The sequence below is a fragment of the Pongo abelii genome, chromosome 21, assembly GCF_028885655.2.
Source record: "Pongo abelii isolate AG06213 chromosome 21, NHGRI_mPonAbe1-v2.0_pri, whole genome shotgun sequence".
Lineage (NCBI taxonomy): Eukaryota > Metazoa > Chordata > Mammalia > Primates > Hominidae > Pongo > Pongo abelii.
Window position 1 is genome coordinate 20,847,842 of NC_072006.2, and position 17,490 is coordinate 20,865,331.

Consider the following 17,490-nt stretch of genomic DNA (forward strand, 5'->3'; position numbering starts at 1 on the left):
TCCCAGCACTTTGGGAGGCCGAGGCGGGTGGATCACCTGAGGTCAGGAGCTCGAGACCAGCCTGGCCAAAATAGTGAAACCCCGTCTCTACGAAAAATACAAAATTAGCCGTGCGTGGTGGCGCATGCCTGTAATCCCAGCTACTCGGGAGGCTGAGGCAGGAGAATCGCTTGAACCTGGGAGGCGGAGGTTGTGGTGAGTCGAGATCACGTCATTGCACTCCAGCTTGGGCAACAATAGCGAAACTCCATCTCAAAAAATAAAAAATAAAAAAGATGCCTGTCCCTGGTGCTCACTGTCTAGTGCAGAAGACAGATATGAAATATAGATATGCCAAATTGGGATTCATGCTATGAAGGAAATCAGAAGAGTGCAAGGAGAAAGAAAAATGAATAGAAGGTCTAGCTTAAATTGAGGAATCAGGGAACTTCTCTCCAAGGAGGAGACATTTCAGCTGAGGCCTGCGGGAGAGGCAAGTCTTAGGGAGGCAGTGACTGTGGGCATAGAACATTCTAGGTGGAGGGAACAGCATATGCAAAAGCCCCTGAATCATGGAAGAGAATGGGGCACTCAAGAAACTGACACTTAAAGAAGACCTATGTGGCTGGAGTTTGGCAAGTGGCAAAGGGTGACACCAGATGAGGTGTAAGTGTGGACAGGTGGTGGTGTGTTTGTGTCTTAAAAGATAATCCTGGTTGCTGTGTGGAGGGGCTGAGAGGTGGGGGAAGCTGGTCACCAGGTTACTAGAGAGGTGACCCAGACTTGGTAGAATGTGAGAAGGTTATAGATGTTTTGGAGGAGACCCTATAGGCCTTGGTTCAGTAAGGGAATGATTTTCTTGTATTCTCTGTGTTTATGCCATTCGCAAATTCATGATCCAAAATTCTTTATTCCACCTTTCTAGTTTCATCAGACTTTCATAGGGTGGCAGAAGTATATAGAACAGCCCTAGAAGACATGACAGGATGGGACATGTATTTTGCCTGTATTATCAGGGCCTAGCACAGTGCCTGGCATAGAGGCAGGCACTACATGAATGAATTATTTTTATATTCATATGGTTGCTTAAAAACTCCAAAGTAGATTCTTATTCATTCAAAAGTTACATGTACTTTTTATAGGGTAAAACCAAAATTTTCAGTGTGAAAAATACTGAAGTATATAGTACATACACGTATTTGGAGATCAACAGATATTTGTAAGATAAGTGAAAGACCATTTTGAGTCCATTTTACCTCACTTTATTATAATGAGGATTTGGAAGCTCCACTGGAAGGGAGGTGCTATGTAGAATAACGACATGACGTAAGACCATAACCTCATGTCCATCATGTTAGCTTTGTCTCTTATCTCAGCGTGATGATGGAATCCTGAAAAGTGAATAAACGCAGTGTCTTTTAGAAAGAATAGAGATTAATCAGTGTGCAAAAATGCAAAGTACCAAACGCCTAAACAAAACGTATCTGGTAGCATGATCTTAGGCAAGTTGTTTAGGTTTTGGCTTTTTAACATATTAATAAAAGCTCTGATGTACAAATAGTTATTATTTGCTTGGGTTAACTGCTAATCACAAATGGATTAAAAACAAGCATGTAACTCAGTTGTTAGTTGGCTTTGAAAATTTTACTTAGCCTGAAAAGTACATATTTTTTTTCTTTTTAAATGCTCCTATCAGGAATGAAGCAAAGTCAGGTGGACGAAGTTATTTGATACCAACTATCAAATTTCGACACTGTTCTCTGTTAAGAAATCGACGCTGCACTGTAGCATACCTGTAAGCTTCTCAGTTTTTGCTTGGGGGGGCAGGATTTTCTTTGTGGCTTCCCAGTTGACCATCTCAAATGGGTAACATGAAATCTTAGATCTCTCTCTCTTTGTAAGCATTCTAAATTTTTCCTCTGTGTTTTCATTTTTTATTATGAAAAATCACAACACTTTTAAAAGTAGGGAGAATAATACTATAATGAACCTCAGTGGAGCTATCATATGGTTTTAACAATTTTTATTATTTTGCCATATTTTCTTCATCGTGTTTCGCTTGTTGGTGCCACACTATTTAAGTGCATCATGGTCTTTCACTACTGAATACAGTAGTGTTCTTACTATTTTTCTTCTTTGTCTTAGAAATAAGGACCTTTGGCCAGGCACAGTGGCTCATACCTATAATCCCAGCAATTTTGGAGGCCGAGGCAGGTGGATCACCTGGGATCAGGAGTTCAAGACCAGCCTGGCCAACATGGTGAAACCCCGTCTCTACTAAAAATACACAAATTAGCTGGGAGTGGTAGCGGGTGCCTAATCTCAGCTACTTGGGAGGCTGAGGCAGGAGAATCGCTTGAATCTGGGAGCCAGAGGTTGTAGTGAGCAGAGATCGTGCCATTGTACTCCAGGCTGGGTGACAAGAGCAAAACTGTCTCAAAAAATAAAAAAAGGGGGGGAAAGAAAGAAATAAGGACCTTAGGGACCTTTTTCCCAGGACTACTGTGCTGCTGTCACACGTGGAGGAGTGGACAGTGCCTTCAGGTCGACTCTCAGACTGTGTTCATGTTCCTCTTGTTTTCCCTAAGATGTCTGTTTAGAGCTGGTGTGTTTGCATCAGGGGCCAAATGAAGTCCACACGTGATCCCCCGTTTATTCTTATGCCACCCAATACCTTCTTGATGTCCTAGGTATGACCGCTTGCTTCGGATCAGAGCACTCAGATGGGAATATGGTAGCGTCTTGCCAAATGCATTACGATTTCACATGGCTGCAGAAGAAGTGAGTTCGCATTGTTCAAGTTTATAAATTTTGAAAATGCTAAAGTTCTGGCATTGTTCCATAATAGTGTTTATTGGTATTCCTCTTTTTGTGTTTAAATGTCTGTTTTTCCCCAATTTTTGGCTGGTATTTAGTATATAATGTGAGGGGAACTGTGTGGTGAGGAGTAATTCTAAATGATATGTGGAAAATTCTATTATTACTTAACAAAATAGAGTCCCATGATGTTACTTATTAGTGATCCATCAGTGGTATTAAAAAACTGGCATTATTATTTGGGGATATTCCATAAAATGTTTATATGTGTATATATACTTTCCTAATCAAAATTCATATTTGCCTAGTCACTGAGGTAAAGAACTAGCCCATTATTTAAGGAGATAGGATTGGAGTCAGGTGGGCTTAGGTTCAAATCCTGGCTCTCTGCTGTCTAATATTGAGCAAGTCACTTGACCTGTTTCTGTGCCTAAATTTCCTTGTTACAGGATGAAGATCATATTACCTATCTATTACAGGTTGCAGTGACTTCTGACACTAACTACCTGCAGTTATTGTCAACTAAGGAAGCTCACACAAGCTTTGATGTCCAGAGTGTTTATTGGGGCTTCATTACATAGACATGACTGATTAAATCACTGGCCCTGTGATTGAGCTCAATCTTCATCCCTCTTCCCCTCCTTGGAGGTCAGACTGACATCAGGAGGGCCAAAGGCCCAATACTTTAATCACATGGTTGGTCTTTCTGGGGTGGCCAGTCCCAACTCTGAGTCATCTTGTTAGCACAGACTATCTAGGGGTTCACCACGAGTCACCTGAGTAGCACATACTTTCAGGGCACATCATAAATAACAAGACACTCCTATTACTTGAGAAAGTACAAGAATTTAGAAGCTACCTCCCAGGAATGAGGGAGAGAGGCCCACTGAATTCTTTATTCTACAACAGTGTTATTATAAGGCCTATCACAGGGTTACTTCGGGTGGTCCATGTGGAGCCCAGCATAAGATGGCACTCAATAAATGTTAACAGTTACTACATTACAGTTGCATAGCACAGAGCTTAAGAAAGAAAATATTCAGTGCAGCAAACCACCATGGCACATGTATACCTATGTAACAAACCTGCACGTTCAGCACATGTATCCCAGAACTTAAAGTAAAAAAAAACAAATATTCAATGTGTTTGCCATTAGATTCTGCACATTTTTGAAAGTGATCTATTTGTTGTCATAGCTTCATTTTCATTCCGTTCATTTTCTGTATAAATAAATGAATAATCTCTACCTCAGATTTACCAGTAACTACAAAATTGGTAACATATTAGTACCTCACTTTATGCTGTTTGTGTTCAAATCTACTTATATTAATTAAACTTTGGGGTACTTACTGTGTATTATGGTGAGATGAACAGAACACTATGTTGTTTCTCTAACGACAGTAGCTTTAATGATTTTTCTCATACAATATTTTAGATTAATTTTTTTGTGTATTTTTTTGAGATGGAATCTCGCTCTGTTGCCCAGGCTGGAGTACAGTGGTGCATTCTCTGCTCACTGCAACTTCCGCCTCCTGGCTTCAAGCAATTCTCCTGCCTCATCCTGCCAAGTAGCTGTGATTACAGGTATGTGCCACCATGCCTGGCTAATTTTTGTATTTTAGTAGAGACGGGGTTTCACTCTGTTGGCCAGGCTGGTCTCGAACTCCTGACCTTGTGATCTGCCCCTCTCGGCCTCCCAAAGTGCTGGGATTACAGGTGTGAGCCACAGCGCCTGGCGATTAATATGTTTCTTACAATTTTGTAAATGATTACAAGCTACATTTATTCAAGCACATCAATTAGATTTCATATTGGGCATTGTTTCTGTAAGGGTGGCACTTTTCTGTGATTACTGAGTTCCCAAAGTCAGTTTCTATTTTAATGAAATATAACAATGTTAACAGCAAATAAAATAATTTTTTTTTTTTGAGATGGAGTCTCGCTCTGTTGCCCCGGCTGGAGTGCAGTGGCATGATCTTGGCTCAGTGAAACCTCTGCCTCCCGGGTTCAAGTGATTCTCCTGCCTCAGCCTCCCGAGTAACTGGGATTACAGGTGCCCACCACTACACCCAGCTAATTTTTGTATTTTTAGTAGAGATGGGGTTTCACTGTATTGGCCAGGCTGGTCTTGAACTCCTGACCTCGTGATCCGCCCATCTCAGCCTCCCAAAGTGCTGGGATTACAAGTGTGAGCCACGGTGCCCGGCCTTATATAAAATAATATTAATGAGTGTAGAGATTAAGTTGTTTGAGAATAGTGAAACCTGAGATAGTTTCTTGGAAGAGTTTGTGAATTACTGCAAACCTGGCAAATGACTTCCTTCTACTCCAGTGACCTCATCTATAAAAAGGAATAGACCAGCCTGGCCAACATGGTGAAACCCTGTTTCTACTAAAATACAAAAATTAGCTGAGTGTGGTGGTGGGCACCTGTAATCCCAGCTACTCAGGGAGGCTGAGGCAGGACAATTGCTTGAGCCTGGGAGGTGGAGGTTGCGATGAGCTGAGATCGCACCACTGCACTCTGGTCTGGGAGAGAGAGTGAGACCCTGTCTCAAAAAAAAAAAAAAGAAAAAAAGAAAAAGAATAAAAGGAATATACATGGTCTCGTTCTCTTAGTAGTGATGTTTTGAAAACACTGAAGGATGAGAAGAGATTAATACAGATAAACTCTGTAGTAGACCACAGACATCCCTGCTTGAGCAATTGCATGGTGGCAACTGCATCAGCCATTTTGGACCAGTAACAAAGAATATTTCCAGGTATCCCTGACAGCTTATAGGAGACTATGAGGTCTGAATGTCATCATAGGTGTCTGTATTACCCAAGGATAGTGCTTCAGTGGGTGACTGAAGCACATGGGCTTGAGTCTGCCACCTAAATTCAGATCCCTGCCTTGTTAACTCTGAGCCCTTTGGTAAATTATCTAATCTCTCAAAGCTTCCGTCCTTCATGAATAAAAAGAAAATAATAATAGTTACATCATGGGGCAATGACAAAGAGTAAATAAAATAATGCATATTAAAATTTTAGCAAATTCCTGGTATATAGTAAGCACTTTATTACTGGGAATGATGATCTCAATATTGTTGACTCAGGGTAGCTATAAAAGTAAAAGCAGAGCTAAAATAAGGTTACTAACATGAAACAGATGATCATGTGTTAATGTTTAGAGAAAACACCATTGAAAGAATATGAAAGCACACTGATAAGTAAAAATCTTACTATCTGATTTCAAAATAGTAACATCTTTTGTTTTCAAAATAGTAACATCTTTTATGTTTTTAAAATAGTAACATCTTTTGTTTTTTGATTTCCTAGGTTTCTGTTTAGAATCTTTAAGCCACTAACATGAGAGATAGTGGAAATAGGTATTTTTTTCTTTCCTATTAATATTTTTCCATAAGGAAAACTAAAATAAAAATTTGTGACTATATCAGTATGTTCTTTTGTGGAAGTAACGTGCTTATTCTACATTGCCCTTTTATCTGTGAATGAGACTGAATGAGGGTAACGCCCTCATTGTCAAAATAGCTTCTGATTTTTCTTCCACTTCATCTTCTCTTTGGGGTCTGTTACACTCTACTGTTCTCAGTGGAGACAAAGTAGAAAAGACCACAGTGGAAACACCCATGTTTGACTCATTTGGCAAGATCTCCCTCAGAGAACTTTTCTTCATACTTAACAATACAAAATGTCATTTTTTATCCTTTATATTATAAAAAACAATGCAGTTTTTACCACTTTGGCATACATACCTTTTAAATCTTTTAAAATCACTTAATTTAACCATTTGCATTGTGAAATCTAACATAAAAACAGACACATGCAAACACATCTGAAAAGGTGCAGAAAATGAAGATGTACAGCCCAATGATGTGTCACTGAGGAATTCCCATGTATCCATCACCCTGTTCAAGAAAGAACATTGCCCAGGAACCTTTGTGTTCCTCCTCCCAGTGATCACTACCCTCCTGACTTTTGTGCAGACTAATCACTTCCTTATTTTTAAAAATCTTATTCCTCTGGATGTAGTGGCTCACACCTGGAATCCCAGCACTTTGAGAAGCCGAGGTGGATGGATTGCCTGAGCTCACGAGTTTGAGACCAGCCTGAGCAACAGGGTGAAACCCTATCTCTACCAAAAAAAGAAAAAAAAATAAAAACAAAAACTTAGCCAAGTGTGGTGGCATGCACCTGTGGTCCCAGCTACTCAGAAGGCTGAGGTGGGAGGATCACTTGAGCTTGGGAGGTAGAGGTTGTAGTAAGCTGAGATTGCGCCACTGCACTCCAGCCTGGGTGACAGAGTGAGACCCTGTCTTAAACAAAACAGCAACAAAAAAACTTGCCATTTACCACCTAAGCATGCATTTCTAAACACTATAATTTAGTGTTGCCCATTTTTTGAACTTTATATAGATTCATGCAGTATCCTTTAATGATTGATGACTTTCACTAAATTTAATATTTTTGAGATTCTAATCTGTTGATATATTAGCAAGAGCTCATTCCTTGTTTTTTATTTTTTTTAGACGGAGTTTTTTGCTCTTGTTGCCCAGGCTGGAGTGCAATGGCGTGATCTTGGCTCACCGCAACCCCCTTCTCCCGGGTTCAAGTGATTCTCTTGCCTCAGCCTCCCAAGTAGCTGGGATTACAGGCATGCACCACCATGCCTGGCTAATTTTTTGTATTTTTAGCAGAGACGGGTTTCTCCATGTTGGTCAGGCTGGTCTTGAACTCCCGGCCTCCCAAAGTGCTGGGATTACAGGTGTCAGCCACCGCGCCTGGCCGAGCTCATTCCTTTTTATTGCTGAATAGTATTTCCGGTTTTTTTTTCTTTTTTTTTTTTTTGTTTTTTGAGACACAGTTTGACTCTGTCGCCCAGGCTGGAGTGCAGTGGCACAGCTGGGCTCACTGCAACCTCCGCCTCCCTGGTTCAAGCGATCCTCCTACTTCAGCCTCTGGAGTAGCTGGGACTACAGGTGTGTGCCACCATGCCCGGCTAATTTTTGTATTATTAGTGGAGGTGGGGTTTCACCATATTCGCCAGGCTGGTCTTGAACTCCTGGCCTCAAGAGATATGCCCGCCTTGGACTCCCAAAGCTGAGATTACAGGCGTGAGCCACCGTGCCTGGCCTACCCAGAGGTTATTAAGATATTTTTCTTTTCTTTTCTTTTTTTTTTTTTTGAGACGGCATCTCGCTCTGTCGCCCAGGCTGGAGTGCAGTGGCACAATCTTGGCTCACTGCAAGCTCCACCTCCTGGGTTCACGCCATTCTCCTGCCTCAGCCTCCCCAGATATTTTTCTTTTTTTTTTTTTTTTTTTCTTTTTTTGAGACGGAGTCTCGCTCTGTTCCCCCAGGCTGGAGTGCAGTGTTGTGATCTCGGCTCACTGCAAGCTCTGCCTCCCGGGTTCATGCCATTCTCCTTCCTCAGCCTCCTGAGTAGCTGGGACTACACGCGCCCACCACCACGCCTGGCTAATTTTTTTGTATTTTTAGTAGAGATGGGGTTTCACCATGTTAGCCAAGATGGTCTCAATCTCCTGACCTCGTGATCCACCCGCCTCGGCCTCTCAAAGTTCTGGGATTACAGGTGTGAGCCACCGCGCCCGGCCTTTTTTCTATGTAATCTTTTAGGAGCTATATTTTACCTTTTACAAAGAGATCTACAGTACTGGGATTAAGTTTTGTGTATACTATAGGAGGCATGCTTCATTTTGAATATAGATATTGAGATGACCCAGCACCATGTATTGAACAGATCTGCCTCTCCCATCACTGTGTGCATGGTGCCACCTTTGTCATACATTGAGTGTCAGTATTCCTGTGGATTTTGAATGGGAGGACTTTTTCTTCTGTTATGCTAGTCTATCTGTTCTTATACCAATTCCACTGTTGTGATTACTATAACTATATAGTATAGCTGGAGCAAGTTCCCATCTTGTTCTTTTTTGAGAGCATTTCAACTATTAGCCCTTTGCACTTCGATGTAAATTTTAGACTCAGTTTGTCAGGTTCCATTTTAAAGAAAGTTAAGATTTTGATTGAGATTGAATTGAATCTATAGATTGTTGATGTTATTACAATATTGAATCATCCAATCTGTGAATGTGGTATTATTTAGGTCTTTCATTGTTTTCAACATTTTTTTAAAAACAGATTTACTGAGATATGATTCATACACTGTGAAGTTTACCATCTTAAATTGTACAATGCAGTGGTTTTTAGTATATTCAGAGTTGTTGTGCATCCAATACCACCATCTTATTTGAGAATATTTTCATCACCCTACAAAGAAGCCCTGTCCCCTTTATAGTTACTCTATATTTTCTTCCCTCCTCCCAGCTCCTGGAAATCCCGAATCTACTTTCTGTCTCTATAGATTTACCTATTACAGGTTTTTCATATGAGTAGAATCATGCAATATGTGGCCTTTTGTCTTTCATGTGATAATGGCAATACGTTTCAGAACTTCATTGTTACTTATGGTTGAATAATGTTCCATCATATGGGCACATATCCATTCATCAGTTGGTGGACATTTGGGTTTTCTTAACAATGTTTTATAATTTTCAGAAATAGCATCAATGCAGAGTTTGAAGGTATAATTCTGAAATGGCGTCTTTTTCATGGTTCTGTTTCTGGTCAAAGATTCCTAAGGTTTATTATCAAGTATGCTGAAATGTAAGCTCTCTGAGAACAGAGATTTTGTTCACTTTATTGAATGATTCATCATAAGTACCCAGACCAATGCCTATATCATAGGAGGCAATTAATATTTTAGCATAAATGAATGAATGGTCACAATAGTGATTTGTGTTGGGATGTGTACTGTTTTTGAATGGATGAGTATTCAGTGTGTGCAAGTTTTCTTAGAATTTTGTCAAATGATCATCTCTATGTTTGCAGATGGAGTGGTTTAATAATTATAAAAGATCTCTTGCTACTTATATGAGGTCACTGGGAGGAGATGAAGGTTTGGACATTACACAGGATATGAAACCACCAAAAAGCCTATATATTGAAGTATGTATATCTTTTTAAAATGCATTTTTCTTTAATGTGTAAATTGTGCTACCTTTTAAGAAGAGAGGAGTATATGAATATGTGTTAACTTCTATTAAAATAGAAAAGAAGCATAGACCAAATCAAACAAGCTACCTGTAGGGAGATGACAGAATATGATGGAACAGCTATAATTTTCTGAATATACTTGTTTTAATAGTTTTGAGTATGGAACCCTATAAATGTTTTAGCTATTACTAAAACAAAGTTAAATCAAAATGGAAAATCAGTCCCTAAATTTTGAAAGTAAAATGAAACAAATGTCAAAACAAAGTTAAATCAAAATGGAAAATCAGTCCCTAAATTTTGAAAGTAAAATGAAACAAATGTCAAAACAAAGTTAAATCAAAATGGAAAATCAGTCCTAAATTTTGAAAGTAAAATGAAACAAATGTCTTTAAAGTTGGTGGATTAGTCAAAACAAGAGGTATTTTTGTTTCATTTTGTTTATTTTTTTCTATTTTTTAAATAGTAAAATACATATAAAATCTGCCATCTTAGCTATTTTTAAATGTACATTTAAGTGGTACTAAATATTGTTTAACATTTCATATTGTTTTGCAACTTTCATATTGTTTTGCAGCTGTCACCACCATCCATATCCAGATTTTTTTCATCTTATAAAACTGAAACTCTATACCCATTAAACAATAACTTCTCAATACCCCTGCCTCCCATCCCCCAGCAACCACCATTCTACTGTCTGTCTCTATGATTTTGACTACTGTAACTGCCTCCTGTGAGTGGAATCATACAGTATTTGTCTTTTTGTTTTCTTTTGTTCTCATTAGAGAATAATTTCTGAGAAGCTACAAATGACAAGTATTTGTCTTTTTGTGACTGGCTTATTTCACTTAGCATAATATCTTCAGGGTTCATTTCTGTGGTATCTGTGGTAGAATTTGTGTCAGAATTTCCGGCCGGGTGTGGTGGCTCACGCTTGTAATCCCAGCGCTTTGGGAGGCCAAGGAGGGAGGATCACCTGAGGTCGGGAGTCCGAGACCAGCCTGACCAACATGGAGAAACCCCGTCTCTACTAAAAATACAAAATTAGCCGGGTGTGGTGGCACATGCCTGTAATCCCAGCTACTCGGGAGGCTGAGGCAGGATAATTGCTAGAACCCGGGAGAAGGAGGTTGCGGTGAGCTGAGATCACGCCATTGCACAATTTTTTTTTTCTCTTTTTTGAGATGGAGTTTCACTCTTGTTGCCCAGGCTGGAGTGCAGTGGTGTGATCTCGGCTCACCGCAACCTCCGCCTCCCGGGTTCAAGCGATTCTCCCGCCTCAGCCTCCCAAATAGCTGGGATTACAGGCATGTGCCACCACCCCCGGCTAATTTTGTCTCTGGGTTTCTCCATGTTGGTCAGGCTGGTCTCGAACTCCCGACCTCAGGTGATCCTCCCTCCTCGGCCTCCCAAAGTGCTGCGATTACAGGTGTGAGCCACCGTGCCTGGCCCAGAATTTCCTTCCTTTTTAAGGATGAGTAATATTCCTTTGTCTGGCTATACCACATTTTGCTTATCCATTTATCCATCAATGGACACTGGGTTCCTTCTTTATTTTAGCTATCATTTTATGATTAATGCTGCTATGAACATGGATATATAAATCTCTTTGAGACTCTGCTTTTAATTTTGGGGGGCATATATCCAGAGTGGAATTACTAGATCATATGGTAATACTATGTTTGAGGAATTGTCATACTGTTTTCCACAGCAGCCATACCATTTTACATTCCAACATTACACAAGGGTTCCATTTTCTCCACATCCTCACCAACACTAAATATTTTGGGGTTATTTTGTTTTGTTTTATTTTGTTTTGTTTTGTTTTTGAGACGGAGTTTCACTCTTGTCATCTAGGCTGGATGCAGTGGCGCGATCTTGGCTCAACCTGCAACCTCTACCTCCCAGGTTCACCTCAACTGCAACCTCCACCTCCCAGGTTCAAGTGATTCTCCTGCCTCAGCCTCCCAAGTAGCTGGGATTACAGGTGCCCACCACCACACCTGGCTAATTTTTGTATTTTTAGTAGAGACGGTTTCACCATTTTGTCCAGGCTGGTCTTGAACTCCTGACCTCAGGTGATCCTCCCACCTCAGCCTCCCAAAGGCATGAGTCACCATGCCTGGCCTTGTTCTGTTTTTTAATCATAGCCATCCTAAAGGATGTAAAACGTGGTTTTGACTTTTATTTCCCTAATGATTAGTGATGTTGAGCATCTTTTCATATGCTTATTAGCTATTCCTATGTCTTCTTTGGAAAAATGTTTATTCAAGTAATTGGCCCCCTTTATGGGGCCCATTTTCAAACAGGATTTTGTTGTTGTGGAGATTTAGAAATCCTTTATGTATTCAGTATGTTAATTTGTTATCAGATATATGATTTGCAAATATTTTCTCCCATTCTCTGGGTTGCCTTTTTATGCTGTTGATAGTGTCTTTTTTTTTTCTTTTTTTTCTATTTTCTTCCTTCAGTATCATGTTGATATTTTAAAATTTTCATGCAGCCCAGTTTGTCATTTTTTTTTTTTTTGAGATGGAATTTTGCTCTTGTTGCCCAGGCTGGAATGCAGTGGCGTGATCTCGGCTCACTGCAACCCCTGCTTCCTGGGTTCAAGCGATTCTCCTGCCTCAGCCTCCTGAGTAGCTGGGATTATAGGCATCACCACCACACCCAGCTAATTTTTTGTATTTTTAGTAGAGATAGGGTTTCATCATGTTGGCCAGGCTGGTCTTGAAATCCTGACTTCAGGTGATCCACCCACCTTGGCCTCCCAAAGTGCAGGGATTACAGGCGTGAGCCACTGCACCCAGCCAATTTTTTTTGTTTTGTTGGTCGTGCCTTAGGAGTCATATCCCAGATATCATTGCTAAATACAATGTCATAAAACTCTTGACTTGTATTTTCTTCTAAGTGTTATGTTGTTTTACATTTGCATTTCAGTCTTTGATCCATTTCAAGTTAATTTTTTTATGGTGTTAGGTGATGGTCCAACTTTATTTTTTTGCATGTGGAAATCTAGCTTTCCAAGCATAATTTCCTTTTTTTTTTTTTTTGAGACGGAGTCTCTGTCTGTCGCCCAGGCTGGAGTGCAGTGGCGTGATCTCGGCGGCTCACTGCAAGCTCCGCCTCCCGGGTTCACGCCATTCTCCTGCCTCAGCCTCCCGAGTAGCTAGGACCACAGGCGCCCGCCATGACGCCCGGCTAATTTTTTGTATTTTTTAAGTAGAGACGGGGTTTCACCGTGTTAGCCAGGATGGTCTCGATCTCCTGACCTTGTGATCCGCCTGCCTCGGCCTCCCAAAGTGCTGGGATTACAGGCATGAGCCACCGCGCCCAGCCTCCAAGCATAATTTCTTAATAAGACTGCCCTTTCCCCATTGTGAATGGTTTTGACACCCTTGTCAAAAATCATTTTACTGTGTAGGCAAGAGTTTATTTTTTATCTCTTTATCCTATTCCATTGTTCTACACATCTGTCGTAAAAAAAAAAATTTTTATATGTATACATCTGTCTTTATGCCAGAACTGTAGTATTTTGATTATTGTAGCTTTGCAGTAAGTTTAAATGAGGGATTTTGGGTCCTCCACCTTCATTCCTCTTTTTTTTTTGAGACGAAGTCTTGCTCTGTTGCCCAGGCTGGAGTACAGTGGCGTGATCTTGGCTCACTGCAAGCTCCACCTCCTGGGTTCAAGTGATTCTCTTTTCTCAGCCTCCCAACTAGCTGAGACTAAAGGCGCCTACCACCATGCCCGGCTAATTTTTTGTACTTTTAGTAGAGATGGGGTTTCACCATGTTGGCTAGGCTGGTCTTGAACTCCTGACCTCAGGTGATCCGCCCACCTCGGCCTCTCAGAGTGCTGGATTACAGGCATGAGCCACCATGCCCGGCCACATTCCTCTTTTTAAAGGTTGTTTTTGCTGTTTGAGATCCCTTGAAATTTTACATGGATTGCGGGATGGGTTTTTCTGTTTCTCCAAAAGACACCTTTGGGATTATAGTAGGGATTGTATAGATCACTTTGGGTGCGTTGACATCTTAATATTAAATCTTCCAATCCATGAACATGGGGTGTGTTTCCAATTGTTGATGTCATCTTTAATTTTCTTCAGCAGTGTTTTTTAGTTTTCATTGTACAAATCTTTCACCTCTTTTCGTTAATTTAATTTCTATATATTTTATTCTTTTCACACAGATAAATTGAATTATTTTCATAATTTTTATTTTCAGATTGTTCATTGTTAGTGTATAGAAATGCAACTGATTTTTGTGTGTTGACTTTGCATCCTGTTACTGTGCTGAATTCATTTATTTGTTCTAAAAGTTTTTTGTGGAATCATTAAAATTTTCTACATGTAAGATCATATCATCTGCAGACAGATAATTTTAGTTCTTCCTTTTTAATTTAGAATCCTATTTCTTTTTCTTGTCTAATTACTCTGACTGTAACATCCAGTTTTATGTTGAATAGAAGTGGCAAAAGCAGAAATCTTTGCCTTGTTAGTGAACTTAAAGGAAAAGCTTTCAGTCTTTCTTTTTCTTTTTGAGACAGTCTTGCTCTGTTGCCCAGGTTGGAGTGCAGTGGCACGATCTCAGCTCACTTCAACGCTCGTCTCCTAGGTTCAAGCGATTCTCCTGCCACAGCCTGCTGAGCAGCTGGGACTACAGGCACATGCCATCACGCCCAGCTAATTTTTGTATTTTTATTAGAGCCAGGGTTTTACCATAGAGGCCAGGCTGGTTTTGAACTCCTGACCTCATCATCCACCCGCCTTGGCCTCCCAAAGTGCTGGGATTATAGGCGTGAGCCACCATGCCTGGCCAGCTTTCAGTCTTTCACCATTGAATATGATGTTTGCTGTGGAGTTTTCATATATGGCTTTTATTATGTTGATGTATAGTTATCTTCTGTTCCTAGTTTGTTGAGTATTTTTATGAAAGGAAGTTGAATTTTGTCAAATGTTTTTTCTGTATCAATTGAAATGATCATGTTTTTTTCCCTTCGTTCTGTTAATGACTTATATTAAATTGATTGATTTTCATATCTTGAACTGTCCTTGCATTCCAAAAATAAATCTCAATTGATTTATGATGAACTCTTTTACTGTGCTGCTGAATTTGATTTGATACTATTGTGAGAATTTTTTTTATTTTTATTTTTCAAGACGGAGTTTCGGTCTGGTTGCCCAGGCTGGAGTGCAATGGCACGATCTTGACTCACCGCAACCTCTGCCTCCTGGGTTCAAGCAGTTCTCCTGCCTCAGCCTCCCAAGTAGCTGGGATTACAGGCATGTGCCACCACGCCCGGCTAATTTTGTATTTTTAGTAGAGATGGGGTTTCTCCATGTTGGTCAGGCTGGTCTTGAACTCCCAACCTCAGGTGATCTGCCCGCCTTGGCCTCCCAAAGTGCTGGGATTACAGGCGTGAGCCACCATGCCTGGCCTGTGTTGAGAATTTTTGCATCAGTGTTCATAAGGGACATTGGTCTGTAGTTTTCTTGGAGTATCTTTTCTGGCTTTGGTATTAGGGTGATGCTGGCCTCATAAAATGAGTTAGGGAGGTGTTCCCTCCTTTTATATTTTTTAGAAAAGTTTGAGAAGGATTGGTGTTCTTGAAATGTTTGATAGAGTTACCCAGTGAAGCCATCAGGTCTAGGGTTTTCTTTATTGAGAGATTTTTGATTAGTGATTTAGTCTCCTTACTAGCTATAGGTCTATTCCAATTTACTAGTTCTTCATCATTCAGTCTTTGTAGGTTTGTGTTTCTGGGAATTTGTCCATTTCATCTAGGTTTTCCAATTTGTTGGTGTACAATTGTTCATAGGACTCTTAGAACTCTTTTTATTTCTGTAGGATTGGTAGTAATGTTCTCACTTTCTGATTTTAGTAATTTGAGCCTTCTTTTATTCTTAGTCTGTCTAGCTAAAGGTTTGTAAATTTTGTTGACCTTTTAAAATAACCAAATTTTAGTTTTATTGGTTTTCTCTATTGTGTTTCTGTTCTTTATTTTATTAATGTCTGCTCTAATCATTATTTCTTCCTTCTAGCTTTAGGTTTAGCTTGCTTTTCTTTTTCTGGTTCGTTAAGGTGAAAAGTTAGGTGGTTGGTTTGAAATTTGTCTTCTTTCGTTTTTGTTTTTGTTTCTTTTTTTTTTCTTTCTCTTTTTTCTTTTTTTTTTTTGAGACAGGATCTCACTCTGTTACCCAGGCTGTAGTGCAGTGTCACAATCTCAGCTCACTTCATCCTCCGCCTCCAGGGTTCAAGCGATTCCCATGCCTCAGCCTCCCGAGTAGCTGGTCCTATAGGGGTGCACCACCACGCCCGGCTAATTTTTGTATTTTTTGGTAGAGACAGGATTTTACTGTATTGTCCAGGCTGGTCTTGAACTCCTTACCTCAAGTGATCCACCCACCTTGGCCTCACAAAGTACTGGGATTACAGGTGTGAGCCACCATGCCTGGCCTTGCTTTTGTTTTTGAGACAGAGTCTCACTGTATTTTCCAGGCTGGAGTGCAGTGGTGTGATCTCGGCTTACTGCAACCTCTGTTTCCCGGGTTCAAGCGATCCTTCCACTGCAGCCTCCCAAGTAGAGTACCTGGGACTACAGGCATGTGCCTCCATGCCCAGCTAATTTTTGTATTTTTAGTAGAGACGGGGTTTCACCATGTTGGCCAGGCTGGTCTCGAACTCCTGACCTCAAATGATCTGCTGCTTCAGCTTCCCAAAGTGCTGGAATTGCAGGCGTGAGCCACCGCGCCTGGCCATGAAATCTCTCTTATTTTTTAATGTAGGTGTTTATGTTTGTAACTATAAATTTCTCAATTAGTACTGCTTTTGCTGCATTCCATACATTTTGATGTGTTATGTTTTTGTTTTTTCACCTGTAAGTATTTTCAAAATTTCCTTTCTTTCTTTTTTTTTTTTTTTTTTGAGACAGAGGCTCACTCTGTTGCCCAGGCAGGTGGCACAATCTCGGCTCACTGCAACCTCCGCCTCCCGAGTTCAAGTGATTCTCCTTCTTCAGCCTCCCAAGTGGCTGGGATTACAGGAGTGCACCACCACGCCTGGCTAAGTTTTTTTTTTTTTTGAGACAGAGTCTCGCCCTGTTCTCCAGGCTGGAGTGCAGTGGCGCGATCTTGGCTCACTACAACCTCCACCTCCCGAGCTCAAGCAATTCTCCTGCCTCAGCCTCCCAAGTAGCTGGGATTACAGGCACGTGCCACCATGCCCGGCTAATTTTTGTATTTTTAGTAGAGATGGGGTTTCGCCATGTTGGCCAGGCTGGTCTCGAATTCCTGACCTCAGGTGATCTGCCCACCTCGCCCTCCCAAAGTGCTGGGATTACAGGCGTGAGCCACCACACCTGGCAGATGAATTGTTATTAGATGTGGCTATACTTGTTATATCTTCTTGTATATATTATATATTTATCATATGTTATATAGTATATGTTTATTATATATTAAATTATATATTAACATTATATATTAATATATATTCTATAATATATTCTTTTTTGTCTCTGGTAAGCTTTTTAAATTTAAAGTCCGTTATAGCTAATATTAGTACAGCCACCTTGGTTCTCTTTTGGCAGGTATTCGCATAGAATATCTTCTTCTACC

At 40.4% G+C, this 17,490-nt stretch overlaps 1 protein-coding gene across 6 annotated transcripts in view; it reads left to right on the forward strand.

Annotated features, from left to right (window-relative positions):
* The window catches only part of GINS1 (GINS complex subunit 1), a 41,514-nt gene that overhangs the window by 7,788 nt on the left and 16,236 nt on the right, over positions 1 to 17,490 (forward strand). The window contains exons 3-7 of one of the 6 annotated variants that reach the window (XR_010138780.1): positions 1,676 to 1,774; positions 2,670 to 2,760; positions 4,259 to 4,380; positions 9,708 to 9,824; positions 11,727 to 11,808. Coding sequence is in view for 4 of the 6 variants with exons in the window: in XM_063720694.1 (XP_063576764.1) it covers positions 1,676 to 1,774; positions 2,670 to 2,760; positions 9,708 to 9,824; positions 11,727 to 11,856 (437 nt within the window). In the remaining 2 variants the exon portion in view is untranslated. Of the gene's footprint in view, positions 1 to 1,675; positions 1,775 to 2,669; positions 2,761 to 4,258; positions 4,381 to 9,707; positions 9,825 to 11,726; positions 11,857 to 17,490 lie in introns of all 6 variants that reach the window. The other 5 variants (XR_008516854.2, XM_063720695.1, XM_063720694.1 and 2 more) reach the window with 5 other exon arrangements.